General features: G+C 34.9%; 2 protein-coding genes across 4 annotated transcripts; both read left to right on the top strand.

Annotated features, from left to right (window-relative positions):
- Window positions 1-288: 288 nt before the first annotated feature.
- Window positions 289-9,507, top strand: mpv17l2 (MPV17 mitochondrial inner membrane protein like 2). The gene is made up of 6 exons (XM_032573261.1): window positions 289-486; window positions 2,392-2,612; window positions 3,829-3,990; window positions 4,331-4,407; window positions 7,069-7,197; window positions 8,555-9,507. Exons 2-6 carry the CDS (start codon window positions 2,423-2,425, stop codon window positions 8,651-8,653), a joined length of 657 nt encoding a protein of 218 aa, XP_032429152.1. The 5' UTR covers window positions 289-486; window positions 2,392-2,422; the 3' UTR covers window positions 8,654-9,507.
- An 815-nt stretch (window positions 9,508-10,322) lies between these two features.
- Window positions 10,323-17,769, top strand: cist1 (colon, intestine and stomach enriched 1). Of its 3 annotated transcripts, none has more exons than XM_032573276.1 (4): window positions 10,323-10,431; window positions 11,909-12,275; window positions 14,360-14,523; window positions 16,681-17,769. In XM_032573276.1, exons 1-4 carry the CDS (start codon window positions 10,339-10,341, stop codon window positions 16,723-16,725), a joined length of 669 nt encoding a protein of 222 aa, XP_032429167.1. In that variant the 5' UTR covers window positions 10,323-10,338; the 3' UTR covers window positions 16,726-17,769. The 3 variants fall into 3 exon arrangements, with proteins under 3 accessions (XP_032429167.1, XP_032429168.1, XP_032429170.1); XM_032573277.1 differs by having other exon boundaries at window positions 10,329-10,437; window positions 11,913-12,275; XM_032573279.1 differs by having other exon boundaries at window positions 10,330-10,425; window positions 11,913-12,275.
- Window positions 17,770-18,999: the final 1,230 nt, after the last annotated feature.

Here is an 18,999-nt window from a genome sequence, read left to right as displayed (position 1 = left end):
AGAAGTGGAGTTTACTCATGATTCTGTGTGATGCTGTACTAGCACTGTAAAAAAAAAAACTATCACTCTATACAAATGTATGAGAATATGTTACTTCTTAACTATTGAAGCAATTAATACTCTGAAGAAACACTTTACATATTTATTAAATATGACTTCTAGTAAATTTTAATAAATAGCCAATGATCTATTCTGGTTAGAGTGCAATGATAACATTATATTATGCAGTTGATTGCCCTCCTTACCAGAAGGTGGCGCTTTAACTTTTTCTTCACTCGTGCAAATCTCTTTCCTGCGCATGCGTTCTTTTTCCGGCCAGAACAGTTTAATTTTATGTAGTTAGCTGTACTGTTGGTATATTCTTTTTGTTTATTTGATTTATTCAGACGGATTAAGGATAATTGTAATTACGTCAGGTTAGTCAGAGTGGAGTGAGCGGAAATACAAATCTGTGGGGGAACGAAAAGCTACAGAACACCGGCTCAGGTTTGCTCCTGCTCCTTTGGTTTGTTACATGTGACATTCAGCAGCTGCCACTTATGTTTCTGATTAAATTGTCCCAGGTGGTACAATACGTATATTTAACAGTTCTTAATAATGCCGATTCTAACCGTGTTTGGAACAAATGTGTGATTAATTCTACCTTAAAATCCCATAGAAAGGCTGAAGCTAACGTTTTACTAGAGAAGCAGCACCTGAATCTGTCTGCGTGAACTTTGACACACGAACCCTTCGACTTTTAACTAAATTAATATTTAACTGACGGTCTTTCTTTGGCTCTATTTCTAAATCTAAAACAGAATAGAGAAATGTAAACCATTCTACAGATTTTTCAGTTGCTCTCTTTTGGGATTCCTAAAATACACCCAAACTGGACAGATCGAATCTGGACAGAATTATTTAATGGTAGCTTGTAGAAAACGCAGTTTGTGATTTATTAAACTTCTATTTCATTTATTAAAACTTAACAGGAGCCATTTTAAGACACAAGAGGGCATTTTAAACACTTAAGACGTGTCCAAAAATCCCAAAATAGCTGTCTCCAAACTTTTTTCTACAAAGCTTAAAATCATAAGGCTGAAAGAGCTTTAGGGTCACCAATCCGTTAGTTCTGTTTATAAATATTAAAGTTAAACTTATTGTTCATTTTTATCTGCTCAGTAATAACTTACAGATTTAATTGAAATATGAAAAAAAAATGGTAAAATGATCTGTAAATCTTTGTAGATTCAAAATAAAATAGTATTATTTCACATTTGCGCTATTACAAAGCAGGCATAGAAGAATGCAATGTGTAACCCTTGTTCGCATGTTTAACTCGGTATCCACCACTGGTTCCTTTTGTTACAGTCTGGTGCTCACACTTTTTGTTCCCGGTTATCTAGTTTTTCCTGTTGTGTAAGTTTCTTTTTCATTTCTTCCATTTAACCTTCATTTAGCATCAAACTCGCTGCCTCCTTGAGTCTGCATTTGATCCACATTATCAGTATCATGACAAGTTTCCTTTGTTAAAACTCAGATTTACCTCCAACCCAACAGAATAGAACATAGTATATGTGATCAATATCAATGAATAAAACATCTGATCGACTGTTCAATACAAAGAGTATTCACTGAAAAATAAAAAATGACAATGTAGAGTGAAAACTGGATAAAACAGGAAAGGTCACATCACCAGTTTGGCTGTATTTCAGATGCTTAAAACAAAAGACTAATTAATTATTGATATCAACTGACATGAAACGCTTATGTCGTGATAAGTTTTTCAGAAATATCGTCCAGCTCATGTTTTTTTCAAAGCATGTAGGTTATAAATGTTTTGGGAAACATGTCTTACCTAATTTATTATGAATGTTCCTCTCCGGCCTAATCCGTTTTATATTCATAAAACTTTTTTAAAGCAGTAGCAGCATCAGTTGCTATTGATTGTGTAAGTGTTGGATAAGCTCAGTCAGCTCCTGAGCTTCTGTTTACAGGCTATGGGAATTAATTTTTCCCACTGGTTTCCAGTTCATAATCTTCCAGAAATGTTAGGACAGTGGAATCCAAACTTTTTACACTGGGGGCCAAAACTGGCAAATTTAAACTAATGGTGGTTCAGTAGTTTCCATTATATTAAAGAAACAAAAATTGTTTATTGTGATTCTTTTTATTGCTATTTTTGTTGTTGTACCTGATCAACAATAAACTAAATTTGTATGAAATCTGTTAAAGATTCAAAACACAAAAAACAGGGGCCAATCTTTGGACACCCCTGTGTTAGGGTTAGATGTTGGGCTGTAATCTGTTATTTCTCCTGACTGTTTGTAAAACGTTAAGCGACTGTCAGATTGCTCTCAATTTGTGAAACCAAACACAAAGCAAACATTATTCCCTTCTTTTCTTTGACAGATGAGAGCGTTGTCTCTGCGTTCTGAACGTCATGCTTCCCCGGGCGGGTAAAGAGTTTCTGGTCCGGATTCGGTTCTCCTGGAGGCCTCTGTTCCAGGGCCGGTACCTGCTGCTCACCAACACGCTGAGCGGAGGGCTCATGCTGTCGCTGGGAGACATCCTGCAGCAGACTCGGGAAAACCGCAGGGAGCCGGGCCGAGTCCGGGACTGGGGGAGGACAGGTGAGGGTCGGGCAGAAGGACTGCATGCAGCACCGCTATAAAATACCTAAAATAATCTCTAATCTAAGCCATGGCAGTGTTAAGATTATCTTTGACTCATTTATATAGTTTTTAAACTGAAATCTGTTTTGGTTTGTCCACTGTAAGTAAACTGTTGCCAACATTAAGCTTCCTAGCTAATGTTTAAAATTTCTACTAAATTGTTGTGAGTGGACTCAGTTCAATTGGGATCCAAAACTTTTTACATTTGTTACATTTTCAGCTGGTTCAAATTCTATAAGGTTCTCCAATTAAGCACCTTTTGCTATCCAGTCATTAATTGTTTAATTGAAAAAAAATAGTCAACATGTTTTGATGTTAAGTGAAACAAAAAGGACTTATTTAAGTATTTATTTAACCGCAGGTGCATCTTTTGCTATAAATGATAAAAGCTTATGCTAAAGGGATGCTGTGTTATTTTATTTTAGGCAATACAATGTTTGTTTTCTTATTTATAAAAAAATATTTGCTTGTAGTTTTTACATATTTTCAATATTGTACAAAATAAGCTTAAGTGGTTAAATTATAATTTTGCATAACGTGCCATTTTTCCCAAAATAATTTATTACTAAAACAATCGCTAGCTGCAGCCGCACTAAGTAGTAAAAATAAATCAGATTTTTCAACATTTGAGCTAGAGATCAAGAGAAAACTTAACTGTCTGGTTGATTATTTGGTATTTCTCCACTTCTCGGGACCCAACATTTAGATTTTCATGACCCAAAGTGGGGTTCTGATCCACACTTTGAGAACCATAGATGTATTCAGAGCTACACACAAAGAGCTCTGGTAAAATATTACAACTTTAAAGTTGCCCAGATTAAAAAAAAAACAAACAAGAAAATTCAAGTTTTCAACCTCGCCACTAGATGTCACTATTTTCTCCACATTGCTGCTTTAAAGAAGGTTATTCAATAATCCTGCTCCTGATAACAAGACAAAAAAGATTACAGAAGCTGTTTAAGACCATTAATGCTCATGTTCATAATAAGAGTGAAATCCTTTAATATTTTCATAACGTCAGAGCTGAAATGCTGCACGCAATTAAAAATAATCCTCCTTTTTTGCACATAGTTTAGCTCAAATGTAAGAGAATAAACTGTCATGTGTTTAAACCTGTTCAGTGACTCATAGCGGTTCTTTTGCTCGTGTTTTCCACCACTTTATCCCCCTGAAGGCAGAATGTTTGTGGTTGGTTGCTCCATGGGCCCGGTGCTGCACTACTGGTACATCTGGCTGGACAGAGTTTATGTGGGCAAAGCAATGAAGACGCTGAGCCAGAAGGTTCTGGTGGACCAGCTGATCGCCTCCCCGACGCTGGGAATGTGGTATTTCATAGGTAGGACTAGGAGGGGTGTTTACTGGCAGTGAGCGGGATGTTTTCTCCACCCGCTGTGCATACACACGTCCACACACACACACACAAATTCCTTAAGACTAGATCGGGTGTGAGCACAGAAACATTTTCATAATGACGCATGCTTCTAAGAAATCCTGCTCTGAGTTGTATGTAAAGTTGTGGGTGAGATGAGTTAAATGGAGTTCAAAGGACATTTGTGATAAATTGTTTTACTGACGTTTTCATTTGTGTTTATTAAAGTTCATTGCTCGTGTTTTGGACCTTATCTGATGCCGACTTTAATGACCATTGTGCCTGACGCATGTCTGGTTTTGCACAGGTATGGATCTGCTGCAGGGACGCTCTTTATTGGACGGATGGGCGGAGTTTAGAGGAAAGTTCTGGGAGTTTTATAAGGCAAGTTCACCTGGAAATGTCTCAGTCAGGGTCAGCAACCTTTTCCATTCGAAGAGTCACTTTTAACCCCGCTGCTACAAAATAAAACTCTCAGAGAGAAACGCAGAGTAAAATGTTTTATCATGAAGGCTAACATATAAAGCAAAAATGTGTTTCTATTTTCAGATTTAAGAACAAAATGAATCCTCTAATACAAATGAAAAGTAGAATCTTAGCCTTTTCTATTAAAATGGAAATGCAGAACTATATGTATCATAAAGCTTTTAAATGTCTGTTGCAGGATTATAATAGTTTTAGGGTTTTCGTTTTAGTTTGTCTTTACTTTGTTGTGACTTTTTGTTTGTCTAATTCAGTTAGTTTTAGTTAGTGTGTGCTAGTTTTTGCTGCTTAAAAATTGTTTAGTTTTAGTTTAGTTTTTATTGGTTATAGTAGTTTTAGTTTTTTATGCTTTGATTGGGTAATGACTACTAAACAGAGTATTGGGTAAAAATGTTTGATAAATTTTTTTTTTATATAAAAATGTTGTAAAAAAGCATTTTTTAAAATGTTTTTTGATAACATTTTCAAAAAATGGATTCAATTACTGTTGGAACAACCAACTGTTCTAGTGTTTTATCCCAACTTTTATTGTCGCCATTTTGCGAACCAACGCAAACGGCGACAGCACAAGAGTGTGGAGGGACGTAATTTGCCCACAACTGATGTAAATGGCTCGTTTGGGTGGCAAAAAAAACAACAAAAGTCAGTTCAAATGGCTAATAAATAGATTCATAAACACAAAAACAAAGGATTTTATTTCTATAATTTCAGTGTGTTTGTTAGTTTTATAAACACACAATACTGTTCTATTTAGTTATACTTTTTCACCTTCATCACTTTTATTTATTTCAGTTAACAAAACTGAGAAAACAGTTTTTTTGGCTTTACTTAACTATAATAACCTTGGTCTGTTGTAGATATTTTATGCAAGTTTTGTGTAAGAACACACATGAAAACCTCTAAAACAGTCATGTCTTCTTGCATCCATAATCAGAAACATTTCCCTTTTGGTTTTGTGATAGCCGCAGTGCCGAGATCACAGAGCAGAGATTACTTACACATCACAAACTTTTGACTATTAACTGACAAAAGAAGTTCACTCTGTGAATTTTATGTTGTATAAAATATATAAAATTTTTGTTCTCTTTGCTCTTGATCAGGAGAACATAAGTTTAAAAAATAGGAATGATGGAAAATGTAGTTTTTCTCCCTTTTTTGCATTATCTAATAATGTTTAAAGCTCATTTCTCCTCTATATCTGATAAAAAAACAAAATAAATTTCTCAGTTATGTTAAGTCACTTTCAGCTAATAGTTTCTCATCACATCCTGAATGTTTTGGAGTCCAAAGCCGAATAAATGAATAAATGCAGACATATGAAGCAACATTCTGGAAATCTGCAGCTGGTAAACAACAACGTTTCCTCTAGTCGTAATTCAGAAGAAGCAGGAGTAGTTTTCCACGCTGGAAACGAGCTGCAGAAAGGAAATAATACTAATCAACTGTGGTCGACCTCTGGTTGACCTCTCTCTCTGGAACAACTTTAAGGTTCCCAGAGGATCGCCATGGCAACTCATCATATCTGGGAAATTTTTGCCAAGTCACATAATTGATGTCAGGACAACAAAACTGCATTTATCTGTGGAGTGTTATCAGTTTGATCTTCGCAGAACCTTTGCCAACGATCATCTGCTTTGACACAGTAAAAAAAATAAAATGTGGATTTCGAAGACCTTGGAAAAGTATTCACACCCCCCCTGAACTTTCTCACATTTCGTCACCTTGTTCAACATATTTTATTGGGATTTTATGTGTTAGACGCAGAATAATACACATTTTGGAAGTGGATGCATAATTTCATTTTTTTTTTAAATCTGAAAAGTGTGGTGTGTGTTTCAAGTGTTAGGAGAGTCTAGTCAAAGTCTGGAACTAAATCTGACGAAGAGTTGCAGCTGTAATTGGAGCCAAAGATGTTTCTCCAAAATGTTGATTCAGGGCAGCTAAAAGCTGTCACTCTTAAAATACTTTTTAAGAAGTAAAACATTGACCACCTTTATAGTAATGGTCTGGTCTAAAACATTATGTACATTAAACGTTGTGGTTGTAATCAATAAAATGTAATAATTTGGGGTTAAATATGTAGCTCCATCTCCTCGGAGCAAAAGAAAATGGAAGTGGAAACTTTAATGTAAAAATGTTCCAGTTATTGAACACGCTGACATTTTAATTCCCAATTTTTCATGTTTGTCTCTGCAGCCGCTGTCCCTCTATAACGACTGCAGCAGTCCTCGCCTTTTAAAAACAAAAATCAACATCTAATTACTCTGTTGCTACTGTGGAACTTTTATTAATATTGTTTTAAAAAGTTTACAAAAACTACAAAAATTCTTAAAGTCTAATATTTAGCATAAAACTACCTGGTAATTGTCATGATTGTAAGCATTTTTCTGAATTGCAGTTTGGGTTTATGTAAAGACGTCCTGGTTGTTCATCTACAAACAGATGAACAAACAACCAGAGCTGAATTCTTTTTATTGTTACTTGCTTTTCCCCTCCTTTTGTCTCGTTAACGGTGTTTGCTCTGCTAATCTGTTGGTTTTGTTCTCTGTTTTTTTCCGGCAGATGGACTGGTGTGTTTGGCCCGCTGCGCAGACGATCAACTTTTACTTTCTGTCACCCAAGTTTCGTGTCGTGTACATTAATTTTGTCACGTTAGGATGGGACACCTACCTCTCATACCTTAAACACAGAGTGAGCGATTTTTTTGTTATAAATTTTTTTTTAGTTTCAAATTTTCCTGAAATCTTTTCCTCTTCAGATTAGGACATTATTTTAATTCAAATTCAAAAATGCCTTCTTGATCCCAAAGGGAAATTAAATGAGTTTTTAAAAATCTTTTAAAATTATTTCAATTAATAGTTCTTGGATGTTCGAGAGTCTTTCAGCATTTCTTTTTAAAATTATTGTGTGTATGTAACCTTAATTTATTCAGTTATGTCTCGTTGAGTTTAAACATCTCCTTTTCAGGAGAGCTCTGGCCAAAACTGACAGCAAAACACAAACAATTAAAAACCGAAACTACAGATATTTAAAAAATTAGAAAAGCATTTATGAAAACATTTATATAAAAAACATTTAAAGCAGAATTAAGCAAGAATTAATATCAGTATATGTTGCGATAGGCACATGAATATCAATAAATAACTCTCTGATCCAGACCGCAAAGCATTCTGGGAGATGTAAGCAGAAGAAAAACTAACTGCCATGCTCTTTGGTTACCTAGCAACAGTCTGTGAAGTACCTTTTAGTTGCCTAGCAACGACTTGTTGAGTAACTTGCTTAGCAGCAGTTTTAGGTTTCAACAGTTTGGTTGTATTTCAGATATTTAAAAATCAAAAATCAATAATTTTTCATATCTGCTGATATGAAATGCTTATATTGTGATATAGCCATAGTAATCAGCCCTGACATGAATAAAGAAAAACCTTTTACTACATAAATATCTTGTTCTGATTAACTGGTTTGTGTCCTTTTTTATTTTTAACCAGCAGCGATTGTTTATGTAAGACAAACATAACATGTAAAATCAGAACATTAATGCAAAAATACAATGCTGAGAGCTTTATTATAGGTTAATGCAGAAAAATTATTTAATTTCCATTGAATTGTAAAATAAAATGAATTATCTCCTTTGCTAACAACCCTGGTAAAAAAAAAAAAAAAAAAAAAAAATATATATATATATATATATATATATATATATATATATATAAAGATGAGTTTTATACAAAATAGTCAACTATAACACATAAAAAATAAAGATTCCATTAAAGCCCATCAACTTAATGAACAGAATTTGGATTCAGTGTTGAGTATCTTCAGATAATTATTCCAAACACTGCTGAATACTTTAGATAATAATAATTATTAGAGTAAAAAATAGCTGGTTATTAATATCTGTTTGCCCATCCGGCAGCTTGAAAACAGAAATAGAGAAGTACTGCAGCTTTCCTGACGCAATAATTCAATATTTTCTGTCTACGCTGTTCACTCACTCACTTTTATTTATTCATTTTTTTAAGTCTGTTGCTTTTTGTGTTGTTGGCAGGATAAGAGCCAGCAGGATGACCTGACATCTGACAGCAGCTCTGTGGATTCACAGCAGGAAGATCGGACATCTTCTAAACCTCTGGAGGAAAAAGCTTAGAGTTCTTCATTATCTGTGACTTTAATTAAATGCAAGAGAACATTTTAATTATACTTTCAGACCCTCACTCCTCCTCTTGAAGAACACTATAAGAAGGCATTTATCTATGAGGAGCTGCATATTCGTAATTTTTCTTCCTGTTTTTTGTGTGTGTGTGAAAGAGGTGAATCCCGTAGGAGCATTCAGGGACGACAGCAGCTTCACTGCCCTCACCGCTGATATTCCTGTTTCCAGACGTTGTGATTGTTGAGGCGTTTTGTCTCGACTAAAGCTATAAGCTGACGCGGTACCTCTCTTTTTCTATGTTGTTAAAAATGTTTCCGTATAAGATTCCAAACTGTTTTTAACCCAGCTTCTCCATGAGAACCGTTGCCTTAACATGCAGTCCAGTTCTCAACATTATTGTGCCAAATAATCTGTTTATCCTTTATGATTCCTGTTGAATGATGCTTGAGATGAAGATGATTATAGTTAAATCCAATATCACACAGAACTGTAGACTGTAAATATAAACTTGAATCCTGTTAAACTGAATATTTATCACGTACATTTTCAGTTTGAAGTGTGAAACAAAATGTTTCCACCAATTAATTGATCAATTAGGTTTTTTGGGTGAATTTTATCAATTAAATATTTGTAGTTTTTCTTATTTGTATGATTGCGCTCTACTAAATGATGTAGATAATTGGTTAAAAACAGAAGTCTGTAAAGAAATTATAGATTATTTTTTTCTAATTTTTAATTTTTGTTGATATGTTTTGTCTTGAAATTGAATGATAATCGATGTTGTATTAACATGGAGAAAATATTTATTACATGACATTAAAGCAAATTAAACATGAATAATTAAAAACTTTATTCCCTAAATTTATTTTGTTTTAAACCAATATGTTTTGCTCTTAGTGGTATGTTTATATGACTGGAGTATCTGAACATGAAAGTATAAATTTATAATCTAATTCCTGAGTTTGAAAAGTCAAAAAATTTTGATTTTTAAATTCAGAAACTTTCCAAAACGCATAAATTGGACTCAGAAATGTTCACGTTTTCTCTAGAAAATGTCTGAAATAAATCTCAAAATATGAATTTTTCTAGCAACTGTTTGACTTTTCAAACTTGGAAATAAAAAAACATTAAGAAAATTTCTGAGATTAACCTTAAAATTTCTGAATTTGTTGTCAGAAATTTACTCTTCATTTTTTTTATATCTACAATGGTAGAAATTTTCCCCTCTTTCTACAATGACCCTAACACTTCATACAGCTGAGTTAAAAATAAAAAAGATAGATACATTTTATTTATTTGTTTATTATCAACTAACCGGTTCCCAAACTTAAACTGCTGCAGTGTAAGAAATCAACGTCAGCAGATCAGGAAATTAACAGGTGATGTGCGATTAGGACAGAAACGAACAGAAATCAACGCTGGAAGTAAAACCTGAAACAAGGAAAGAGAAAGAAAGTGGGAAAAAAAACAACAACGTCAAGAAAATCCCTTTAATCAGTGGAAAGCTGCTCAGGAGTGAGAAGCTGCCACCAGCAACGCAAACAAACTCCACTTTGTTCAAATATTTGACCGGCCCGCAGCATCTGATATGCGCCAGCTCAGGTTCACAGCGCTCCTGTTGAGCACATCCTGCTGTCAAGGATGCAAGCCTTGCGGGTTTGTGTTTGAATGTCACTGATATGACGGAGCAGCAGATGCTTCCTCTCTCAACATGCCGGCAGCGATGCACCTCACTGTCCTGCTTTCCCTGCTCACAGCGACAGCCTGTGAGCAAACCTGTGAGTAAACCTTTCTGTCTGCTAGATTCACAAGTTTAATGTGCTGAGAGCTGACTTTTATTCTTACGTCCCTTTCAAGATGCAAATTTATGCAAACAGGAAGAGGGAAGTTTTGAAAGCTTACTCGAGGTGGTTGTGTGGTGCAGGGTGTTTCTCTGTTAACAGGAAGGTGCCGTTTTCAGATGTTTAACCAACATTTATCAAAGTTTACCCATTTTAAACTGTAAGTGATAGATCAGATTTATATTTATAGTGTGTGAGCAAAAGTAAAGATGTGCTTGGCGACAGTCATATTTGGTTAATGCTGTCTGTAATGTAGAGCCTGCTGTTTCTCAATAAGACACAACTCGGTAAATGAAGTTACTATAGAAGCCACTGAATTGGAAAGTATGTCAGTCAATGAGGAAGACTTCTACCTCAGAGATCTTTATATGGTTTACAAATATAACATATTTTTAAAAAATGTAGTACGAAATCTTTACCACTTGTTGACATTTTGTGAAATTTGCATTTTCATCAAAAACAGTCAAAGCAGCCAATCCAGAATCAATGATCATCAATCATTTTCCTTATTGCGGATTGGCTGAGCAAAGATTAGATTTCATAATTTTCTGACACGCTGAATTTTGGGTTTCCATGACCTGGAAGCCATAATGATTGAAATTACAAGATAAAAAGGGGCTTGAAATATTTTGCTCTGTCAAATGAATCTATGTAACATCACTTTTACTTTCTGAAATGAGTGACTTTTACTTTATTAAGGTATTTAAATGTTTTCAACTTGTCTGTTCATAAAATAAGTCGACACAGAAACTGGTCTGAAGTTTTAGAACATGTGTCAAACTCGAGGCCCGGGGGCCAAATTCGGCCCATCATAGCTTTTTATGTGGCCCTTTATTCTCCAGAGAATCTTCAAGAAAACAGTTTTGTGCTTAAATACTATTTTATCAATCAAATTAAAGCCATTTTTATCTGTATGCAGTCAAATTGCATGAGTGTGAAAAGATGTTCAATATTATTTCCTTTTAAAAGAAGTATTTTCAAATGCAGATGGTTATTTATTAATATTTTAACAGTTTGTTATTGAATCTTATCAATATATTCCTCCACAACAGGCTCTTTGACGGCATTCATGATCTTGATTTGGCATAAAATAAGACTGAGTTTGCCTGTTTTATTACATCTGTTACTGATTTTATCAAAGCGAGTTTGTTTAGAGCAAGTTGAGAGGCAAATTAATTTAGCTAGCCAAAAAGCGTAGGATGTTCACTTTAAAAATACAGGAGGGGCATACACCTTGACATTGGAAACAATCATCTTGCATAAATAAGGTAACATCTTAGGCGCTCTGGATGAACCTGCAGTCATTTTAAAGTGAACAGGAAATATATTTTTTAATGATTGAAATGTAATTTATGCTCAACCTGATCAATAAGTACGTAATCACATTGTTTTCTTTTGTTTACCTTTTGCAGGGAGCACAGTTTCCTCTACTGTGACGGCTACGAGTGCTTCCCATGCAACCCAGAGCTTAGCAACGTCATCCACAGTGAAAACATCAACCGTCACACCCCAGCTTCAAACGACAACACAGATGACCACCAGTCTTACTTCAGCTTCACCACAGACTGCCACAGCAGAGAAGACCGGCCCGAGCAGCGCTCCCCTGAACACGACGACCAGCCAAACGTCCAATCAGACCGTCACTCAGAGCCAGACGACCAGCCAAACGTCCAGCCAAACGTCCAATCATACAGTCACTCAGAGCCAGACGGTCCCTCTAACGTCAGAGTCACTGAATGTCACAGCTGGTACATCGGGAAACCAAACCAGTTCAGGTCAGATTACTGTGTGGACTCAGATTTATTTTGAATTACAGTGTTTTTAAAGAGGAGATATTATACAAAATTCATGTTTTATGCATTTTTGTACTTACATTTGGGTTTCAACTGCTTCTAAAAACAGCCCAAGTGCTTTAAAAATAAACAAACATGCAGCCAGTTTTTAGAAATTAGTTAATGTTTTTTGGAGTCTTTAAAATGACCCGTTTCAAAAACTTCCTGAATGTAACATCACAAATTAACAGGCACTCCACCTCAACTAGCAACACCAGTGAAGCCCAGCCCGTTACCTAGCAACCGAAGTAGAGTTCAGCATGTTTAGTCAGCTGGTTTTACTGCTGTATGCGCTTTACAATGGTTGCTGGAAACAACAAGTGTTTTGTTGTTGACTCACCTTTTAGAAACCACTTACTATATTCTTGTTGGTTGTGCAGGAGGCTCAATTTACGCTTTTCAAAGATGTATAATTGCGGATCTGTTTGCAGTCATCTTCACGTGCGAGTTTAAACGTTGAGTTGGGAAACGTGGTCAGAAGCAGCACATTTGGATTTAAAGTGACAAAACGCCCTAAAACGACTCAATCTGGAAGGAGCTCAAATGGGTAGAACTGGCCAAACTAGAATCTTATCTAAGAATGATTTTGTGTATAACAGGCAATGAACATGTTTTGTATAACCCACAAACTTATTCTAACTTGTTCAAGGAAGCATAATAGGTCACCTCTAAAATTAAATCAGCTATAAAATAACTTTTAACCAAAGCAAATGGCATTGGAAACAGTACAGAAACCCAACAGGAAATGTTGCAATTACACAGCAACATGGATGTTGGTTTCCAACCAACTACAGAGTTTTGCAATCCACCCACAAAAGACATACAATAGATCTAAATGTCTTTACCTATTTGACCTCCAAAGCTACAAATAGATGAGCTGAAAGCAGCTGCAGAGCATAAAGCTACCAGATCTACTGCTAATATCCCAGAAACAAACACCTCAGGACATCCGGAGACCTTCTGTGTCCAAGCCATGACTGGTCAGAGAGTCAAGCATGTTCTACCAAATACTTCTGGACGAAATGTCTTTAGCAAACAGTTACTGGGAAGTAGTTTCAAAAACTGGGATCAGGATCCCAAGAGCTCAAAAACCTTTGTGGGAAACTAAAACTGTTTATATAGCCCAACTGTAGCTGTAATTGAGTCAAGAGATATTGATGGTATACTAAAGTTATGATGACACAGATTCAGTAGTGGCAGCTTATTAAGGCAAAGACACACCAGAAGTGTTTTGGCATCCAATCCAACAGAAAAAAAAAGATCAGATATGTAAGCTCAGTTAATTATTCAAATTCATGGGGCGTGCTGTGGTGGCGCAGGGGTTTAGCACGCCCCATGTTTGAAGGCCTTGAGTCCTCGAACCGGACGTCGCGGGTTCGACTCCCGGTTTCGGGGACCTTTGCCGCATGTCTTCCCCCTCTCTTCGCCCTCTTTCCTGTCTGCCTACTGTTGCAAAAAATATGAGCCACTAGCACCGCAAAAACTCTTTGGAAAAAAAATTATTATTATTCAAATTCAATAAATATTTGTTTCTGACTGAGAAAGCCTAACAGCCATTAACTTGCAGCAAAGAGAATAGTTAGTAGTGCAGGATTGTGTTCTTCTAAGGTATTTTTTGTTCTTCCCAGGCTGGAATAAAAAGTTTCTTTGTAGTTCAGGGTGTTTTTTTTCCTTTCGCTCCGTTTTTTTGTCCTTGCTATAATCTTATTGCTTTCTCCTACAGCATCTATCACAATAACTTCCTTATGGCCAGTCATCCCATGTAGGGCATGACATTAGTAAGATATGCAAGTCTATGGCCATTCAGTGGCACATTTCATTTCTGAAGAGTTGGCAACACTATGCTGGGCAAAACAGACAATTTTTTCCCCCATCTCCCTTTTCACCTAACTTATTGACATTTTTACTTAGCCAGTGCAACTTGGTCTTTGGTACAGATTCTAAAATATTCAGAAACCTCAAATTTAGGTTTTGCACACTCTTAATAACCTATTAATTACAGTTTTTCTTTGTGTTATTGACCTCAGATCTTTCAGGCAACAAGGAAAATTACAACTTGGCAGAAAATCCTGGCCTGGTGGCCGTCATCTGCATCTTTACAATTGTCTTTGGCCTCCTGCTGGTGGTTATGATGGTGAAATGTGTCAAATCTTCGAGATCTGACTTTGAGAGGCTCGAAGACGTTCCCATGGTGAGCACAAAACTGTTTTGATTAAAGCTTTAAAATAGATTTTGACTTATGTTTTCCAATAAAGCCGAATATACAGCTTTGCACTTCAAAAACACAAACTCTTACCAAGTATTTTTGATCTAGAGTCTAGTTCAAATATCTCAGTACACATTAAATAAGACAAAACTAACTTATAAGTAACTTTTCTGCAAGATATAGAGCTTGTTTTAAGTTAATAATTCCATAATATTATTGAAAACGTACCAGGCCTAACGTGGGAAACGTGTCTTCTTATAAGTACAATAACCTGCCAGTGGAAATAACACTTTCTAAACCAAATATTAAGTAGATATTTACTTAAAACAAGTTACTATATCATGCTGAAAAGTTACTTGTCATATTTCAAGTGTACTAAGATATTCTAGATAAAACTAGACATATTTTGATATAAGATTTTGTTTTTTTGCAGTGTTCACACGTGTAATTATACAAGCAAGTAAAATTGGTTGCATTATACCAATTACACGTTTTTACAGTGTTCACACTGCAAAAACACAAAATCTTACCAAGTATGTTTGGTCTAGTTTCTAGTGCAAATTATTACACTTAACATAAAACAAAACTATCTTACTTTTCAGTGACATATAGAGGCTTGTTTTCAGTAAATAGTTATTTAATATTGATTAAAAATAACTACTTCCACTTGCAGATTATTTCAAAAGAAGATATTCTTTCCCACGATGTAAGTGTAAAAAATCTGTCTGTGGAAAAAATGCTTTTTTAAAATCATTATTCAAGAATTACTGACTTGAAATAATCTCCTATATCTTGCTGAAAAGTAACTTTTGTCTTATTTTAAGTGTATTAAGATATTTGCACTTGAAACCAAACAAAAATACTTGGTAAGATTTTGTGTTTTTGCAGTGTTAGCTAGTAATGGCCAAATTGTTAAAAGTAAAGACGACAAAACACTTGAGTTTTACAAAATTGACTGACAAGAGAGGAAAAAATAGTTTCTGATGTATCATTTTTCACGTTTTTTGAAAGCATTTTAAACTTCAGCGGTCGTGTTTCTTTTTCTGTTTCTTCCCTGCAGCAGTGAGCTCACTGGTTTGCTACTCTTTCTTTCCGCAAACAGGAAGTCTAAGGGCAACTGTCTGCGTGTGTGAAAATATCTCAAAGGACATTAAATGTGGTGAACCTTTGATGACAGAGCTTTGTTCTTTTCAAAACAGAACTTATCAACCTCCCATCAGTTTGGCAGCAGGTATTTAGACTCTGTCAGCATCCTGGAGTCTTCACATATTATTTCAGATGCAGGATCAAGCAGGGGGTTTCTCTCTCCATGATGACGAAATTAGACTCATTACTTCAGTCCCAGTGAAATACCACTGCATGTCACAACCTAAAATAGTGCAGAAATAATTACATTTATTCAATCAAGCTAAAATGGAAAATGTGTAGCGTTGGATTTCATCAGCTTGTGTTTTAAAGAGTCTGTTTTGTAAGTCTTTATTGTTCCATGTCTGTAGCTGCAGTAAAACCTTGTCAGGACGTTGAGCTGAACTAGAACAGAGTTCATTTTACAGGGAGAACAACACAAAATACATAACCAACTGTAGGGGCCACGGAAAAAGCTGATAATGCAAACTGTGCATGGAAAGATTATTCCCTGAGTTACTAAATGACAACAACAGAAGGAGGAAAATGGATTAACATGTTAATACGTGTGATAAATGATATCCTTTATAGCTGGGAAGTTTACATACACCAATGTTAATGCATGTTCAGACTCGTAGATTCAAAATTATTTTTGTTTAACCAATAAATGAGGCAGAGCTCTTGAAAGAAAATAATGCAAATTCAATTCATTTAAATTCGTATATACTTTATTAATCTCAAAGGGAAATTAAATAAAAAGCATACTAGAAAAAAGACTATTTTTATTTATATTTTATTACTAAATGTCATGCTGGAAATTATTTATACTCTTAAAAAAATCAGAGGAAGAAAGGAAGAGGAAAACCCCCACATTATCGCTGTGGTAGATTAGCTACCGCTGCTATTAGCTAAGCTAACAGCGGTGATTGTTTAGCTAATTTAAACACCTGCTCTACTGATGATCTGTCAGAGCAAGTTAAAGGTGGATTGTTTGAACTTCTTTTGTTTTTTCTCCAGGGTAAAGTGAACGAAGCCTCTCCCTTCGCTCAGTACACAAAATGACAGAAGACTCTTCACTGGACAACAACTCATCAACAATTGTTTCTGGGCTGTAAAACCACAACAGTCAGAAGGGACTCTAAGTTTAAATATATAATTGTAAATTGCACTTTTGTCAATGCTAATGAAATATTCGTAGATTAACTTTGACTTGGTTACTGCTGGTAATTCAATAGATTCAGACGAGGGACTCTTAATCAAATAACTCTTACCTCGCTCAGCTCTACAGGCATGGAACATGTAGAATAATGTAATCTAAATGCACTAAAGCCTTTTGGGGAAAAAGATTTTATTATGGCCTCTCGTGGGTTTTTTTCTAGGATTTCCATTTATCTCCATCCTTCTTTGGTCATATGAACTCTGATCAGTTCCCCTGTGTCTGCTGAAGGCAAACATTCCCACATCATGATGCAGCCACCACCAAATCTCACTAATCATTTACTAATTTGATTACTTCAGTAGTTCACAATGGATTTCTACAGGTATTAGAGTAAAAGTGGCAGAATATAAATGTATGCCAGACTTTCCACACTTTACTTTGCAAGATTTTATTTTTTTGTTTTTTTCCATTTCTACTTCTGCTCTGTGCTACTTTTTGTCCATCACATAAAATCCCAATTAAAACATTGAAGTTTTTGTGGTTGTAATGTAGCAGAAAGGTAAATGTTCAAGAAATATTTGCAAGGTATTGTATAATACCTGTATAAATAGTGAATTCTGTAACGTGTCTTTTGAGAATTTAAAGGTAAAAATAGTGCTACTCCAGTTATCATGACTGAAAGAATAAAGATGTTTCCAGGTTTTCTGATTGGTACAAATCAAGGCCTGTTCTTCCAGGCAATAAAAAAAATCTAATTATTAATCTATGATAAGATGCATGAGTGTTTTGGAAGTTAATATCATATTATATGCAATGAAAAGTATAGTTTATAGCTACTGCTCTTTCCAAATAACGAAGAATATTTAATAGAAAACTTGTAAAGGCTTTTTATTACCTCAAACTTCTGTCTTTATTTTACACCTCTAAATAAATCCCATTTAATGTCTGTTAACATTATTTTATTACTGGCATACTGTAGTTTGTTGCTGCTGTAGTAATGACTTGATGTGAGTCAGGGGTTTTAATAAATTGCAGCTGTTAAATAAATGAATGATCCCTGCATCATCTTTGTGCATTTGAGGTTAGTAGGTATGTAAACATACCAGAAGAGCCACCTGACAGCAGCAGCCTTTTGTTTTACCCTGACAACCCCCACCCATGCGTTAACATATCAAGTTTCCCTGCATAGATAACTCTGCAACCAGAGATAAAGCTTGCTGACTGCAGAATTACCCAAGAAGGAAGAAAGTGAAGTTACTGGTAGCTGTGGTCACACTGGTTCAGCTTATAAGGCTGCAGCTTTGTTTGTCACTGAGAAGATTGAAGACTAATCAACTGATTGTGTGGATATTGTGGGACCAGGACATCTAAAATACTTCATTTCAATTTTTGCTTCATTTATTCAACAATAAATATAAATAGTTCATGTAACAAGTAAAATAAATCACGAATGAAAAAATATCTTCAGATCTGACTATAGAGCTGATAGTAGATTATTATAATGATTAAAGCACTTCTCTGTAACATAAAGGGAGAACTTTTTTAAAAATTTATTTTTATTTGAGACCAGCTCTGAGTAAAAGGTTTTTATTTATTACAGAGACAATGCAGATTAATAATTTCTGTCAATATGCCAGCAATTAAACAGAAAGCTATTTTCAACTGCAGTCATCTACACAATTACAATACATTTAACAAAAATATTTTACAAAAGAGTGTTTTTAAAAAAGAAGAAAAAATTCTGAGCGTTTAAGTGTCTATACCCGTATTAAAAATCCCTTCATATAGGCTTTATGTAACATTAAATATTAGTTTTATTTGACACAAACCATAATCATTAGAACAAAATACACTTAAAATATCCACACATGCATGTTAAATACATTAGAATATTATTGAAAATTCACTTTAGTGACTTGTATTTATACAGATTTATTACAAACAGGCAAATATTTAAGTATTTTCTTCTGTCAATTATGATTCTGCTTGCAGTTAATGAAAATGATATTTAGCATGACATCAGACAAGTAATCAAGTTTATTTGTTTAGCATATTTCAGCAACACAGCAGTTGGAAATGATTTACAGCATGAAAACATAAAAAACAAACATCATATAAACAACAGTTGTGAAAACCAAGAAACAGACATTACAATTTATGAAGTTTCATCGCTAAAA

This window comes from Xiphophorus hellerii, chromosome 9 (genome assembly GCF_003331165.1).
Source record: "Xiphophorus hellerii strain 12219 chromosome 9, Xiphophorus_hellerii-4.1, whole genome shotgun sequence".
NCBI classification, from domain to species: domain Eukaryota; kingdom Metazoa; phylum Chordata; class Actinopteri; order Cyprinodontiformes; family Poeciliidae; genus Xiphophorus; species Xiphophorus hellerii.
This window is presented reverse-complemented; position numbering and strand designations above follow the sequence as displayed.